The sequence below is a fragment of the Ictidomys tridecemlineatus genome, chromosome 4 (genome assembly GCF_052094955.1).
Source record: "Ictidomys tridecemlineatus isolate mIctTri1 chromosome 4, mIctTri1.hap1, whole genome shotgun sequence".
Taxonomy (NCBI): Eukaryota; Metazoa; Chordata; class Mammalia; order Rodentia; family Sciuridae; genus Ictidomys; species Ictidomys tridecemlineatus.
This window is the reverse complement of record NC_135480.1, coordinates 1,130,068-1,144,522: the sequence shown is the minus strand read 5'-3', so window position 1 is coordinate 1,144,522 and position 14,455 is coordinate 1,130,068. Positions and strand designations below refer to the sequence as shown.

At 63.7% G+C, this 14,455-nt stretch overlaps 1 protein-coding gene across 25 annotated transcripts in view; it reads right to left on the bottom strand.

The window, feature by feature from the left end:
- Positions 1-14,455, bottom strand: part of Brsk2 (BR serine/threonine kinase 2) — a 54,932-nt gene that overhangs the window by 11,837 nt on the left and 28,640 nt on the right. For 12 of the 25 annotated variants that reach the window (XR_013437275.1, XR_013437276.1, XR_013437277.1 and 9 more), the window contains exons 4-15: positions 8,640-8,780; positions 8,266-8,382; positions 7,989-8,022; positions 7,791-7,859; positions 7,573-7,719; positions 5,998-6,029; positions 5,548-5,712; positions 5,282-5,379; positions 5,059-5,209; positions 2,149-2,214; positions 980-1,003; positions 233-293 (exon numbers count right to left, since the gene is read on the bottom strand). Coding sequence is in view for 20 of the 25 variants with exons in the window: in XM_078045287.1 (XP_077901413.1) it covers positions 233-293; positions 980-1,003; positions 2,149-2,214; positions 5,059-5,209; positions 5,282-5,379; positions 5,548-5,712; positions 5,998-6,029; positions 7,573-7,719; positions 7,791-7,859; positions 7,989-8,022; positions 8,266-8,382; positions 8,640-8,780 (1,105 nt within the window). In the remaining 5 variants the exon portion in view is untranslated. The remainder of the gene's footprint in view (positions 1-232; positions 294-979; positions 1,004-2,148; positions 2,215-5,058; positions 5,210-5,281; positions 5,380-5,547; positions 5,713-5,997; positions 6,030-7,572; positions 7,720-7,790; positions 7,860-7,988; positions 8,023-8,265; positions 8,383-8,639; positions 8,781-14,455) is intronic. The other 13 variants (XR_013437279.1, XM_078045290.1, XM_078045298.1 and 10 more) reach the window with 2 other exon arrangements.

Here is a 14,455-nt window from a genome sequence, read left to right as displayed (position 1 = left end):
ACCCAGCATCAGAGCATCAAACAGGACCCCAAGCAGGACGGACGGGCAGCCAGGGAGGGTTGGCCACAAAAGAAAACGGAATGACGAGAAAACAAACAACACAAACAGAAGAACGTGCAGTTAGCAAGAGCAGCAGCCACAAGGCAGCCTGAGTCCCGGCCTGTGCCCACCCCCGCCCTGCGCACGCGGGACGGCAGACCCACAGCTGAGGTCAGGATGGCTAGTCACTCACCCGGGGACTGCTGAGTGGACTCGTGGACAGGCCCGAGGAGGCACCACTGATGGACCGAGACCTGGGGGTGGCAAAGGACAAAAGAGTGACTCGGCCAGGAGGGGCTCCTGCTCCTCTCCCCAGGTGGACACCAAGAGGCCTGGAGACCCAGCCCAGAGCCCCGGGCCTTGGGGCCTGGTTCACACCTGCCAACCCTAAGAGGTCCCTGGATGCACAGCTGTGCCTAGGATCGCCCTGCTGGCCTCACCCATCGGCACCCAGTGTGCAGCTGGGGTCCTTGGGGCTCCTCCCCACACACAGGAGCCACCAGCAGCCCAGGCCTGGCACAGGATGTGGTGCCCAGAGGGCCTCAGCAAGGTCTGCAGGCCCCTGGTAGATGGCAGAACGAGGGGCAAGGTGCAGGCTTGCTGTGAACTGGGTCCAGCCCCATCCTTGCCAAGCCTCCTGTTGGGTCCACTCCTCTGCTGCCTGAGCACGGACCCCAAGGCTGAGCTGTCACAGTGACGGGTGTGTGGACCACCAGCTGGGCACTAGCCCAGCCCTCCACATCCACAAATGTCCACCAGAGACGCCTGCGGCCAGCCCAGAGCCCCCCTCCTGCACCATCACTGCCCCACTTGGCTGAAGACTGGCCAGGCACAGCAGAGAGCCCATGTGTCCACCACCACAGGTGAGCAGCTGCCTGAGGGCAGGCACAGGCCTTGGCCCCACCACACCAAAAGAGAGGACAAGCAAAGGCCATCTCACCCCTGGGCAGCAGCACCTGCCGTCCTTAGAGGAGGGAAACGGGGGCAGGGGTGGCAGCCACAGGAGAGAAGAGGACAGGAAAAAGTAAAAGACCATCCCACACTGCCCCCAGTGTGCCCACTGTGGCCAGCCCGGCTGCAAAGGGCCTCCCGGCCCATACCGAGGACTGGCTCCTGGGCTCAGGAGCTACTGAGGGCACCAGTACCCTGGCCACCCTGGCCCTTGCCTGGCTCTCAGCTGGCCCCCGGGCACCTGTGGGAAGGGCCCCATGGCAGCAACCTGCAGGTCTCCCCACCTGACTGCCAAGGGAGAGGGAGGCAGCGAGACCCTCTGCCAGGAGCCTGCCTGGGCCAGCACTGGGCAAAGCCCAGGGGCAGAGAGGGAGCCCGGCCCCGAGGAGGTGTCCAGGGAGAGGGGGTGCCCCGGGGGCAGCAGCCACGAGCAAGCAAGATCAGGGCCCGGCTCCCCAGGCCAGCCAGGAGCTTGCCACCTGGCGCAAGGAGAGCAGAGGAGCTGCGGCAGGGCCGGGGCTGAGCAGGCCTCCTGCCTGGCCCCCGGTCACTGAGCTACAACTGGCACGGCAGGAAAGGCGCGGTCCTGAGGACAGTGGAGGGGGTGCAGGGGGAGGGAGGGGCCAGGGCACAGGCAGGCTCCACAGGGACGAGGCCCAAGGGGCCAGAGCTCTGGGAGGCAGCTCTGCAGGCAGTGCCCCCACCCAGGGTGTCAGCCACCACCTGCCAGCACAGGGGAACGGGGTGGCTGATCCCAGCCCTTATGGGCAGCAGGGCCACAGCAGCCAGTGCCAGCCAGGCCCACTGGACCAAGGCCAAGGGCCAGCAAAAGGGAGGCCTCCCTGCTGCCACGTGGGGCTCCTAGGGTGGGGAGCATAGTGGTGCCTCCCACCCTGGGCCTGTGTACGCACCGTTTGCGGTTCTTCCCCCCGGGCTGGCCATCAGCCTTGCCCCAGCAAACCCACCCCTCCTGGGCCACAGCACAGCTGGCCATGCTCCTTCCTTGGCTGGCTGGACATTCCATTCCCAGAGAGCAGGGGTGAGGAAGCGCCTGCAGCCCAGCCCCGCCCCGCCTCCAGGCCCTGCCTGTGCCTGCCTGGCCAGGCAGGGGCTGTGTGTCTGGGGCTGGGAGGGCGGACGGACGGGCAGGGTGTGTACCTGTCTTCTTTGCTGAATTGGGGATGGGCTTCAGCGATATCCAGGCTTTTACTGAACATTGCTTTACTACAGCAGGAACAAAGCGAGAAAACAGAGTTACTGCCGCGGCCACACGCACGCAGGTCACTGCCAGGCCCGTCTGCCGCCCGGGCCACACGGGCGAGACCTCCACACAGCTCTGAGGTAGGGCATGACCTGACAACCCCAGACCAGCACACAGAGACGGCGAGAGAGGACGGGGCAGGAGCCACAGCAAGCCTGCCTGAGCAATCTGCTGGGCAGGGTGGCCAGGCCTCGGAGGATGCCCAGCCCCCACCCCAGCCCCAGGACCCCTCCAGTCCTGGACAGTGGCCCCTGCGGCCCAGTGCCAAGAGGCCAAGCCAGAAGCTAAAGCAGGCTAGGTGTGCCAGGCCAAGAGGCCTCTGAGACCCTGGGGCAGTCCCACCCCACAGCAGCCAGGCCTGGGGGTGGGGGCAGGAGTTCAGGCCATGCAGGGTGGGAAGGGCTCAGGTTGGCCCCCAGCCTGCCCTGCAAGGCCCAGGGAAGGTGATGGCCACCAGAGCAGAAGGCATGCGCTCGGGCTGCTGGGAGGGTCCTGCAAGGAGCAGCATGCCTACAGCAAGCAGGACACCAGAGGAGACCCTGGGTGAAAGCGTGTCAAGGGGGACCCTGGCTGCCCCAGGCTGGCAGCTGGTGAACTGGAAGGAGGACCCTGAGGGCTGGCACCCTGGGGTCAAAGGTCCAGCCAGCCCTGATCCCTGGTGAGGGCCTGGGGCCAGCACTGAGGTCTGGCAGTTTATCCTGATGGCCACCCAGCTGCCTTGTGTTTCCACAGTTTCTGGCAAGCTCCTTGGTGAGGCCCTTGGCACCCCACTGCCCACTAGAGAGAGGGGGCAGTGGGGTGCTGGCCCAGACCCCAAGGCTGAACAATGACAGCCAGGGCTGATGGGACTCCAGGCCCATGTCTGTCCCACACAACTAGGACTCCCACCTGGGGAGGGGAGACTGGAGACCCCTGCTCAGAGGCCACACCTAGCACCTCCTACAGCTCCGTCCCACCCAGGCAATGCAGGTTCTGGGCACCCCTTCTCCCTCCAGGGGTCCTACGGGACACACACCCACTCAGCACTCTCCCAGATTCCACATCCCTGGCCACGACACTGCCACTGGTCACCCACAGAGGGTCAAACATCAATGAGGGACAAGCCTTCTGGACTGGCAGCTTTCAACATGGCTTGATCACAGGACAGGACAGACCAGCCCAGCCCAGCACAGCACAGCTCAGCCCAGTTCAACCCAGCTCAGCCCAGTTCAGTCCAGTTCAGCACAGCTCAGCACAGCCCAGACCAGCCCAGACCAGCTCAGCCCAGCCCAGCTCAGCTCAGCCTAGCCCAGCTCAGTCCAGTTCTGCTCTGCTCAGCCCAGCTCAGCCCAGCTTAGCCCAGCCCTGCTCTGCTCTGCTCTGCTCTGCTCAGCCCTGCTCAGCCCAGCCCAACCCAGCCCAGCTCTGCTCAGCCCAGCCCAGCTCAGCCTAGCCCAGCTCAGTCTAGTTCTGCTCTGCTCAGCCCAGCCCAGCTCTGCTCAGCCCAGCCCAGCTCAGCCTAGCTCAGCTCAGTCCAGTTCTGCTCTGCTCAGCCCAGCTCAGCCCAGCCCAGCCCAGCCCAGCCCAGCTCTGTTCAGCCCAGCTCAGCACAGCCCTGCTCTGCTCAGCCCAGCCCAGTTCAACCCAGCCCAGCTCAGCCCAGTTCTGCTCTACTCAGCCCAGCCCAGCCCAGCCCAGCCCTGCTCAGCCCAGCCCTGCTCAGCCCAGCTCAGCACAGCCCTGCTCTGCTCAGCCCTGCTCAGCCCAGCCCTGCTCTGCTCAGCCCTGCTCAGCCCAGCCCTGCTCTGCTCAGCCCAGCTCAGCCCAGCCCAGCCCTTCTCAGCCCAGCTCAGCCCAGTTCTGCTCTACTCAGCCCAGCCCAGCCCAGCCCAGCCCTGCTCAGCCCAGCTCAGCACAGCCCTGCTCTGCTCAGCCCTGCTCAGCCCAGCCCTGCTCTGCTCTGCTCTGCTCTGCTCAGCCCAGCCCAGCTCAGCCCAGCTCTGCTCAGCCCAGCCCAGCTCAGCCCAGCTCAGCACAGCCCTGCTCTGCTCAGCCCTGCTCAGCCCAGCCCTGCTCTGCTCTGCTCTGCTCTGCTCTGCTCAGCCCAGCCCAGCTCAGCCCAGCTCAGCCCAGCCCTGCTCTGCTCAGCCCTGCTCAGCCCAGCCCAGCCCTGCTCTGCTCTGCTCTGCTCTGCTCAGCCCAGCCCAGCCCAGCTCTGCTCAGCCCAGCCCAGCTCAGCCCAGCTCAGCCCAGCCCTGCTCTGCTCAGCCCAGCTCAGCCCAGCCCAGCCCTTCTCAGCCCAGCTCAGCCCAGCTCTGCTCTGCTCAGCCCAACTTAGCCCAGCCCTGTTCTCCTCTGCTCAGCTTAGTCCAGCCCAGTCCAGCTTAGCCCGGTTCAAATCAACTCAGCTCAGTCAGCCAAGTCAGCCCAGCCCAGCTCAGCTCTGCCTGGTCCAGCCCAGTTCAGCTGAGCCCATCTCAGCCCAGTTCAGATCAGTCCAGCACAGCTTAGTCCAGTCCAGCCTAGCACAGCTCAGCCCAGTGAAGCCCACCCAGCTCAGCTCAGCCCAGCCCCTCAGCCCAGTCCAGCCCAGCTCAGCCCAGCCAAGCTGAGTCCAGCTCAGCTCAGCCTAGCTCAGCCCAGCATAGCCTAGTCCATTTCAGTCCAGCTCAGCCTGTGCGGTCCTGCTAGCAACCCCAGCACCGTGCAGTTCTGATCAGCCAGTGGCCTGGGCCCAGATCTCAGGACCAGTGGGAAGAGACGAGGCCAGATCTAGAGCAGCCTAGGAGGGTGCTGCCTTGGTGTGACACCCTAGGGCAGGCACGCACCTCTGGCCATGCTGGGCCATCTCAATGGCTCGCCGCGCAGGCACCGGGGAGCCGCCATCTGTCACGCTGAGCACCTCCATGGACTTGCGCTCGGGCCGCCGCTTGCCGTGCCGGTTCAACATCGGGGAGTCCACACGCTTCCGGGGAGGGTCTGTGTGCAGACAGGGGTCAGCCCTGGCTGCCAGCAGGCCCCAGGACTCAGCATGGGCTGGAGGCCTCATACCTATCTCATTCCTGGGGGGTAGGTCCTCGTCCTCATGGCTGGGGTACCGTTCTTTCCGGTCCAGGAGGAGGAAATAAATCATTTTTTCCTGGTTCTCCCTGTTTTAGGCGAGAGGCACCAGGAGGGTTGGCTCCCAAACACTCCTGGACAGTGTGCCTGCCCGTGGTCCAGGAGGACTCTGCCTCTGGCTGCCTTCCCCAAAGCTGCCAGAGCTGGAGCGTGGAGCCCATGGCCAAGCCAGCCCCTCCTGCCCACCCAGGACATACTCCTCAGAGAGCAGGTCCTGCAGCAGCTTGTTGCGGTCTCGGAAGCAGCCCAGGGAGTGCATGCTGTCCAGCACGTCGGGGTCGATATCCTCCAGGCTGGGCAGTGAACGGATCTGCACCTTTCGGGGGATGGGCTGCTCTGGCTCAGGCTCATTTTTGCCTCCTCTGTGGACAACACAGCACCAGGGGTCACTCACTCCAGCTAGCCCGAGGCTACTCCACCCACCCTAAGGTGGCCAGGAGGGTGGGAGGCCCGCCCTCATCTGGGCCCCTGAGTCCTGTTGCTGTCTCTATGACCAACCCCTGCAGGCCTCCTGCCACACCAGCACAGGACAGCTGACAGCAAGGCTGGGGCAGCCCACGCTGGCCAGTGCCCTCCCCCCTCCTCACAGGCCCTCCAGGCCACAGCAACAGGCAAAGCGGGCGTTAGTGGTCAGAGAAGCTACTTACATATACCATATGTGTTTCTGAATGTGCTCTAGCTACAAGGAAAGAGAGAAAGGGAGTTAGTACGGGGGCGCCCACGTTAGGAGGCAGGGAGAGCAGGAGCGGGGAGGCAGGGCGGGGCCCAGGCCAGCACCCTTGCCCTGCCTCCCCAGGTGCAGACGGAGTGCAACCAGGGGAGGGGGCTGGGAGGGTGGGGCAGGGGCAGGGCCTGGGAGGAGGGAGGTAGAGGAGCCAGCAGAGCACTCCAGGCAACTGCCCAGGCCAGGTTCTCCTGGATTCCCAGGGCAGAGAGGGAAAGCAGCCCAAGCCAGGAGGGCCAGGTGGCAGGGAGGGCTGGTGGTGTGGTCAGGAGGCCAGGCAGCCCCACTACAGCCCTTCTCCACAGATTCAGTGACAGCTTGCTCGGGGGAGAGACAGCTCCTCCTCCTGGAAAGCCAGCCCAGAGGGCACTTGCTCCTCTCCATGGGCAATGGCCGTCCTGCCAGGAAGGCCCCCGCCTGATGCAGCCACCTTCGGGGAAGGCCTCACTCTGCCCAGGGGCTTCCCCAGGACACCAGAGGCAGGACAGCAGTTAGGGAGATGCCCAGCGTGGTCACCAGCATTTCCCTGTCACACAGGCACAGGCCTGCCACCCACCTGAGCACTTGGGCATGCCCACGCACACCTAGGCAAAACGGCTCTGACACACATCTGTGCACACACCCACCTCTGTATAATCCCACACCTGGGCACACAGCCGAGCACACATCCCTGCACAGGCTCTCTCATATCTGTACACGCACACTCTGATACACACTCATACACCCGAGCACACTCATCTGGCATGTGTTCTCCCATCCTATGCACAAGGACCCTGGCTCACACTGACCTACACCTGGCACACACACCCTGAACGTGCACACCCCGGCACACACTAACCCACACATGGCATCTGGCACACACTGACCACACCTGGCACACACACCCTGAACGTGCACACCCCTGGCACACTCCCACACCTGTGCACACACACTTGCATGCACTCTTTCACAACTGGGCACACCCACCCCTGGCACATGCTGTCCCACACCTGTGCACACTCACTCCCACCCCTGAGCACACATGCTCCTGGCACACAATCCTGGAACAGTCACTCCCACACCTGTGCACACACCCATGGTACATGCTCTTCCACACCTGGGCACACAAACCCTGACACACCTGACCCACACCTGGCATACCACCCCTGGCACACACTCTCCCCCACCTGTGCACATACCCTGGCAGACGCTTTCCCACACCTGGGCACACAAAACCTGGCACACCTGACCCACACATGGCACCCGGCACACTAACTCCCACAGCTGGCTCACACACTCCTGGCACACTCACTCCCACCCCTGGCACACATGCCCAAGCGTCCACACACCTGGGCACATCACTAGTCCCCAGAGCACATGCCCAAGCACTGGTGCGGTCACCCATGCACCCTGAGGAGCCCAGTCCCCTGGTGACTCCTCGGCCCAGCAGACCACCGGCAAGGGGCGGGGGCTGCGCAGGGGCGGGCCCCCAGGCGAGGTCCGGGAGGGCAGGACGCACCGTGAGGCGCCGCGCCGCGTCCACCTCGATCATGCCGCGCAGCAGACTCTGGCAGTCGGGCGGGATGAAGTGCGGCATGTGGAACACCCCGCGCTTGACCTTCTCCAGCAGCTGCCGCAGGTTGTCGTCGTCGAAGGGCAGCGCCCCCTGTGGGCAGGCAGGCTCGGTCACGGCGGCCCGCGGGCACGGGGCGGGGCGGGGGCGGGGCGGGCGCTCACCACCAGCAGGGCGAAGAGGATCACGCCGCAGCTCCACACGTCCGCCTTGCGGCCATCGTACTTCTCCCCCTGCGGGCGGGCGGAGGGCAGCGGGTCGGCGGGGGCAGGGCTGGGGTGGCGCGGGCCAGGCCCGGCCGGGCGGAGGCGCTCCAACCTACCCACCGGCCCCTTCCACCACCGGCTGCAGCGCGAACTTACCCGGATCACCTCCGGGCAGGCATAGTGGGGGGATCTGAGGACAAAAGTGGTGGGTCAGCGAGCGGAGGCCACGACCGGCAGTCCAGGCCCCGCCCCGCCCAGAGGCATTCCCCTCCAGCCCGGGCCTGGGAGGACGCCCAGCGGGCCCCTGGCTCCCAAGGAGGCTCCCACGACCTAAATCCCCACATGCTCTGCGGGAGCCGAGGCCTGGAGCCCAGAACCACTACCCATCCGTCTCCCTCCCCACCGCAGACAGAGACGCTGGGGCACCACTCACCCGCAGCTGGTCTCCAGGAGGCTGTCCCCCACCTGCAGGGACGCCATGCCGAAGTCTGCGATCCGGATGTTGTTCTTCTCGTCCAGCAGCAGGTTCTCTGGCTTCAGGTCCCTGTGGCTGGGGAGGGAGGCCCGGGCTTGGCTCGCCAAGGTCCCACACCCTCCACTGGGCTTCACAGACAGCGCTTGACCAACTGCAGCCCTCCCTCAAACCCCCATCCTGAGCTGGACCAACGGTGGCCAACGCCAACCCGCGTGCCTGAGAGAAGGGGAGGTATCCTGGCCCAGCGTGCTGGGGTCCCGGCAGTGGCTCTGAGCGCCCTGGGAAGTGCCCCAGGGAGCTGTGTGGACACTGGCCTCGGGCTGGGGCCGCACCATATGGAGTGACTGTGGCAGAAGTCCAGCGCGGAGATGATCTGCCGGAAGAACTTGCGGGCCTCCTTGGGGGTCAGCCTCCCCTTCTTCACCAGGTAGTCGAACAGCTCCCCCCCGGACACGTGTTCTAGCACCAGGTATCTGCAGGACAGGGGGCATCAGCAGCCGCACTGCCACATCCTGGCACGCACACCCTGGCCCTCTTGCGCAAGCCTAGGGAGCCCAGGGTCTGGGTGGAGGACAGGCTGGGTCTCTGGTGGACCTGAAGCAGTGCAGGTGGGCTGGGCTCTGAGGGGGTGGTGCACTGGCGATGCCCTGTCCCACCCTTCACACCTTGGTGGCCCCCATGCAGTGGGGAGGGTTGCTCAGTGCTGCCCCAGGGGTGGGGCCATGGACCAGCAGCTGCTGTGTAGAGGGGGCAGGGCTGAGGTCATGGGATGCCTGAGGAGACAGGGATCAGTGAGGGGGCACCAGGTTCAGCAGGTGGCCAGCACTGCCTCCCCATGGAGGGGGCTGTCCCATGCTCCTCCAAGCATGGCCGGACTTCAGCATCCAAACAGAACTTGCTCAGACTGGCACAGCTTGACGCTCCTCTCCCTGCTCAGGCACTTAGCCACAGGGTAGAGCCCTAGGGGCTGGCTTCTCCATGGGGGCAGCAGGGGCCACGGCAGAGTGAACTCTGGTGTTTGGTGACCTCAGGGGAGCAGCTGCAGTCCTACTCAGACTGGGGAGGGGCTCAGAACATGCTGTGTGGAGGTCCTTGAGGTGGGGCCTGGGTGTAACTTCAGGGACATGGGGCAGGTGAACAGATGGGGACAGCACAGAAGCGGGAGACACCCCCAAGTGGGTATGGGGCAGTGGCACCCAGGACAGGCTCAGCCTTGCGGCAGGAGGACCTGTCTGCACTGAGAAAGCGGACGTGTGGGCACTGGGTGAGACTCTGGGCAGGAAGGCTGGTCTGGGGAGTTTGCAGCATGCGGGGCAGGGCCCAAGCCCTGGCCACATGGTGCTCCGCAGGGCCTCAGAACAGTGACCCAGGTGAGGTTGGGACTCCCTGGGAGCACACCTGGCTTCTCTGGCCTCCCCCTGGGCTCCTCTTTCCCTGTCCTCTGTCTCCAGCCAGGCGGTGTCCCACCTGCTCTCCCCCGCCCTTCTCCCTGCTGGGAAGCCTCTCCAGAGTTGCCTTCCCATGCAGGCACCCGGCTCAGGCTTCCATCGGAGCCCAGCAGAGGTGGGAGCCAGGAGTCCTGTGCCACAAGGACGTGAGCCTGGCCTGCCCCAACCCTGCCTGTGCCCCCACCTGCCCCCACCCTGGTAGGTCAGAGAGGGCAGAAGGACGAGGTGCAGCTGTCACCCCTGCTGGGCCCCTTGGCAGCCCCCCACACGGGTGAGAGGTCCAGGTGCACTCTGCCACAGCTTCCAGGTCTGTGGTGACAGACTCCACCCACTCTACCCCATCCTTGACTGAGAGGGGCCCTTAGCTCTCCTGCCACCACGTAAACACTCAAGAGTTGGCCAGCAGTGCACTGTCCCCATCAGAGATGAGGAAATGGGGTCGAGAGAGCTCAGCAGCTTGCCCAGGACAGCATGATACTGCGTCTGCAGCAAGCCCTGGAGAGGTGGGCAGTGGGGAGGGGCTCCAGGCTTCAGGACATCCAGCACCCTTCTGCATGCACCCCTTACCTGGCCCAGACCAGCACACGGAGCTCTGCAGGCAAGCTCAGTGAGGCCAGGCATGGTCTATGCAGTGGACAGGGGAGCTGGGAGTCCCACCTAGGTATGCCAGGGTGAGAGGCTTTGTGGCCACCATGGTGGTGACAAAGGTCAGCCAGCTAGGGACCCCAGGTCCCTTGAGGGAGACTGGTAGGTGGAAGGCCCAGTGGGGGTAGGGAGCTGTGGCCACCCTGGCAGAGGAACCACAAGGCTCAAGGGCCACTGTTAGGATGGTCCAAGTGCTCCTGCCCAACCCCTGCCCCTTTTCCAGGAAGTTTGTCCCAACCCCACAATGGCCTCAAGTTGATGGTTCTATAAGTCCCATGGGTCTGGTTGAGAAGCAATGGCCTCTGTGGCCTGAGACAAGGCTCTTCCACTGCCCACCAGAACACCCACAGAGAGATCACAGAGGGTGTGGCAAGAGCCTGTGCTGCCAGCCACATGGCCTCTCCACAACCCATCCAGCCCACACTGCAGCCAGCACCCCATCACACAGCGCTCCAATCCAGCCAGCACTGCACTACACCCCAGCACTGCACTCCAGCCTACTACTCCACTCCAGCCTGAGCTCCAGTCCAGCCGGCACTCCACTCCAGCCCATCACTCCACTCCAGCCAGCTCTGTACTCCAGCCAGCACTGCACTTCACCACAGCACTGCACTCCAGCCAGCACTCCACTGCACCCGAGATCCAGGCCAGCCAGCACTGCACTCCAGCCAGCACTTCACTCCAGCCCAGCACTGCACTGTGCCACATCACTGAACTCCAGCCAGCACTGCACTCCAGCCCAACACTCCACTCCAGCCAGCTCTGTACTCCAGCCCAATACTCCACTCCAGCCAGCTCTGCACTCCAGCCCAACACTCCACTCCAGCCAGCTCTGCACTCCAGCCAGCACTGCACTCCACCACAGCACTGCACTCCAGCCAGCACTCCACTGCACCTGAGATCCAGGCCAGCCAGCACTGCACTCCAGCCAGCACTGCACTCCAGCCCAACACTCCACTCCAGCCAGTTCTGTACTCCAGCCCAATACTCCACTCTAGCCAGCTCTGCACTCCAGCCCAACACTCCACTCCAGCCAGCTCTGTACTCCAGCCAGCACTCCACTGCACCTGAGATCCAGGCCAGCCAGCACTGCACTCCAGCCAGCACTGCACTCCAGCCCAACACTCCACTCCAGCCAGTTCTGTACTCCAGCCCAATACTCCACTCCAGCCAGCTCTGCACTCCAGCCCAACACTCCACTCCAGCCAGCTCTGTACTCCAGCCAGCACTGCACTGCACCTGAGATCCAGGCCAGCCAGCACTGCACTCCAGCCAGCACTGCACTCCAGCCCAACACTCCACTCCAGCCAGTTCTGTACTCCAGCCCAATACTCCACTCCAGCCAGCTCTGCACTCCAGCCCAACACTCCACTCCAGCCAGCTCTGCACTCCAGCCAGCACTGCACTCCACCACAGCACTGCACTCCAGCCAGCACTCCACTGCACCTGAGATCCAGGCCAGCCAGCACTGCACTCCAGCCAGCACTGCACTCCAGCCCAACACTCCACTCCAGCCAGTTCTGTACTCCAGCCCAATACTCCACTCTAGCCAGCTCTGCACTCCAGCCCAACACTCCACTCCAGCCAGCTCTGTACTCCAGCCAGCACTCCACTGCACCTGAGATCCAGGCCAGCCAGCACTGCACTCCAGCCAGCACTGCACTCCAGCCCAACACTCCACTCCAGCCAGTTCTGTACTCCAGCCCAATACTCCACTCCAGCCAGCTCTGCACTCCAGCCCAACACTCCACTCCAGCCAGCTCTGTACTCCAGCCAGCACTGCACTGCACCTGAGATCCAGGCCAGCCAGCACTGCACTCCAGCCAGCACTGCACTCCAGCCCAACACTCCACTCCAGCCAGTTCTGTACTCCAGCCCAATACTCCACTCCAGCCAGCTCTGCACTCCAGCCCAACACTCCACTCCAGCCAGCTCTGCACTCCAGCCAGCACTGCACTCCACCACAGCACTGCACTCCAGCCAGCACTCCACTGCACCTGAGATCCAGGCCAGCCAGCACTGCACTCCAGCCAGCACTGCACTCCAGCCCAGCACTGCACTGTGCCACATCACTGCACTCCAGCCAGCACTCCACTGCACCTGAGATCCAGGCCAGCCAGCACTGCACTCCACCACAGCACTCCACTCCAGCCAGCTCTGCACTCCAGCCCAACACTCCACTCCAGCCAGCTCTGTACTCCAGCCCAATACTCCACTCCAGCCAGCTCTGTACTCCAGCCAGCACTGCACTCAACCACAACACTGCACTCCAGCCCAACACTCCACTCCAGCCCAGCACTGCACTCCAGCCCTGCACTGCACTCCAGCCAGCACTCCACTCCAGCCCGACACTCCACTAGAGCACAACACTCCACTCCAACCAGCACTGCACTCCAGCCAGCACTGCACTCCACCACAGCACTGCACTCCAGCCAGCACTACACTCCAGACCTGCACTGCATTCCAGCCTGAGCTCCACTCTAGCCAGCACTGCATTCCATTCAGCATTGCACTCCAGCCCGAGGCCCAGTCCAGCCAGTGATCCACTCAAGCTCAGCACTCCACTCCAGCCAGCACTGCACTCCAGCCCATCACTCCATTCCAGGGAGCCTCTGTACTCCAGCCAGCACTGCACTCAACCACAACACTGCACTCCAGCCTAACACTCCAGTCCAGCCCTGCACTGCACTCCAGCCAGCACTCTAATCCAGCCCCACACTCCACTAGAGCACAACACTCCACTCCAACCAGCACTGCACTCTAGCCAGCACTGCACTCCAACACAGCACTGCACTCTAGCAAGCACTACACTCCAGACTTGCACTGCATTCCAGCCTGAGCTCCACTCTAGCCAGCACTGTACTCCACCTCATCACAGCACTCCAGCCCGAGGTCCAGTCCAGCCAGCACTCCACTCAAGCCCAGCACTCCACTCCAGCCAGCACTGCACTCCATCACAGCACTGCACTCCAGCCAGCTCTGTACTCCAGCCAGCACTGAATTCAACTAAAACACTGCACTCCAGTCCAACACTCCACTGCACTCCAGACCTGCACAGCCTTCCAGCCCAGCACTGCACTCCAGCCAGCACTCAACTCCAGCCAACTCTGTAATCCAGCCAGCACTGCACTCAACCACAGCACTACACTCCAGCCAGCAAGGCACTCCAGCCCAGCAGTGCACTCAACAACAGCATGGCACTCCAGCCAGCACGGCACTGCAGCCTAGCATGGCACTCCAGACAGCACTGCACTCCAGCCAGCACTGCACTCCAGCCAGCACTGCACTCCAGCCAGAACTGCACTCCACCAAATCACTGCACTCCACCACAGCACTGCATTCCAGCCAGCACTACACTTCAGCCCTGGACTCCACTCCAACGAGCAATGCAGTCCAGCCCAGCACTCACTCTGGCCCTGCACTTCACTCCAGTCAAAACTCCACTCCAGCACAAAACTCCACTCCAACCAGCACTGCACTCCAGCCAAACACTCCACTCAAGCCCAACACTGCACTCCAGCCAGCACTGCATTCCAGCCAGCACTACACTACACTCAGGACTACACTCCACCCAGCACTACACTCTAGCCCAACACTCCACTCCAGCCAACACTCCACTCCAGCAAAACCCTCCACTCCAGCCAGCACTCTACTCCAGCCCAACACTCCACTCCAGCCCAGCACTCCAGCCCAGCACTGCACTCCAAACCAGAACTCCACTCCAGCCCAGCACTCCAGCCCAGCACTGCACTCCACTACAACCCAATACCCCACTCCACCAGCACTCCACTCCACCAGCACTCCACTCCACCAGCACTCCATTCCAGCCCAACACTGCACTCCAGCCAGCACTCAACTTCAGCCCAGCACTCCACTCCAGCCCAACACTGCACTCCAGCTTAGCAGTCCACTCCAGCCAGCACTCCAGCCCAGCATTGCACTCCACTACAGCCCAGCACTCCACTCCACAGCAGCCCAGCACTCCACTCCACCAGCACTCCACTCCACCAGCACTCCACTCCACCAGCACGCCACTCCAGCCCAACATTCCACTC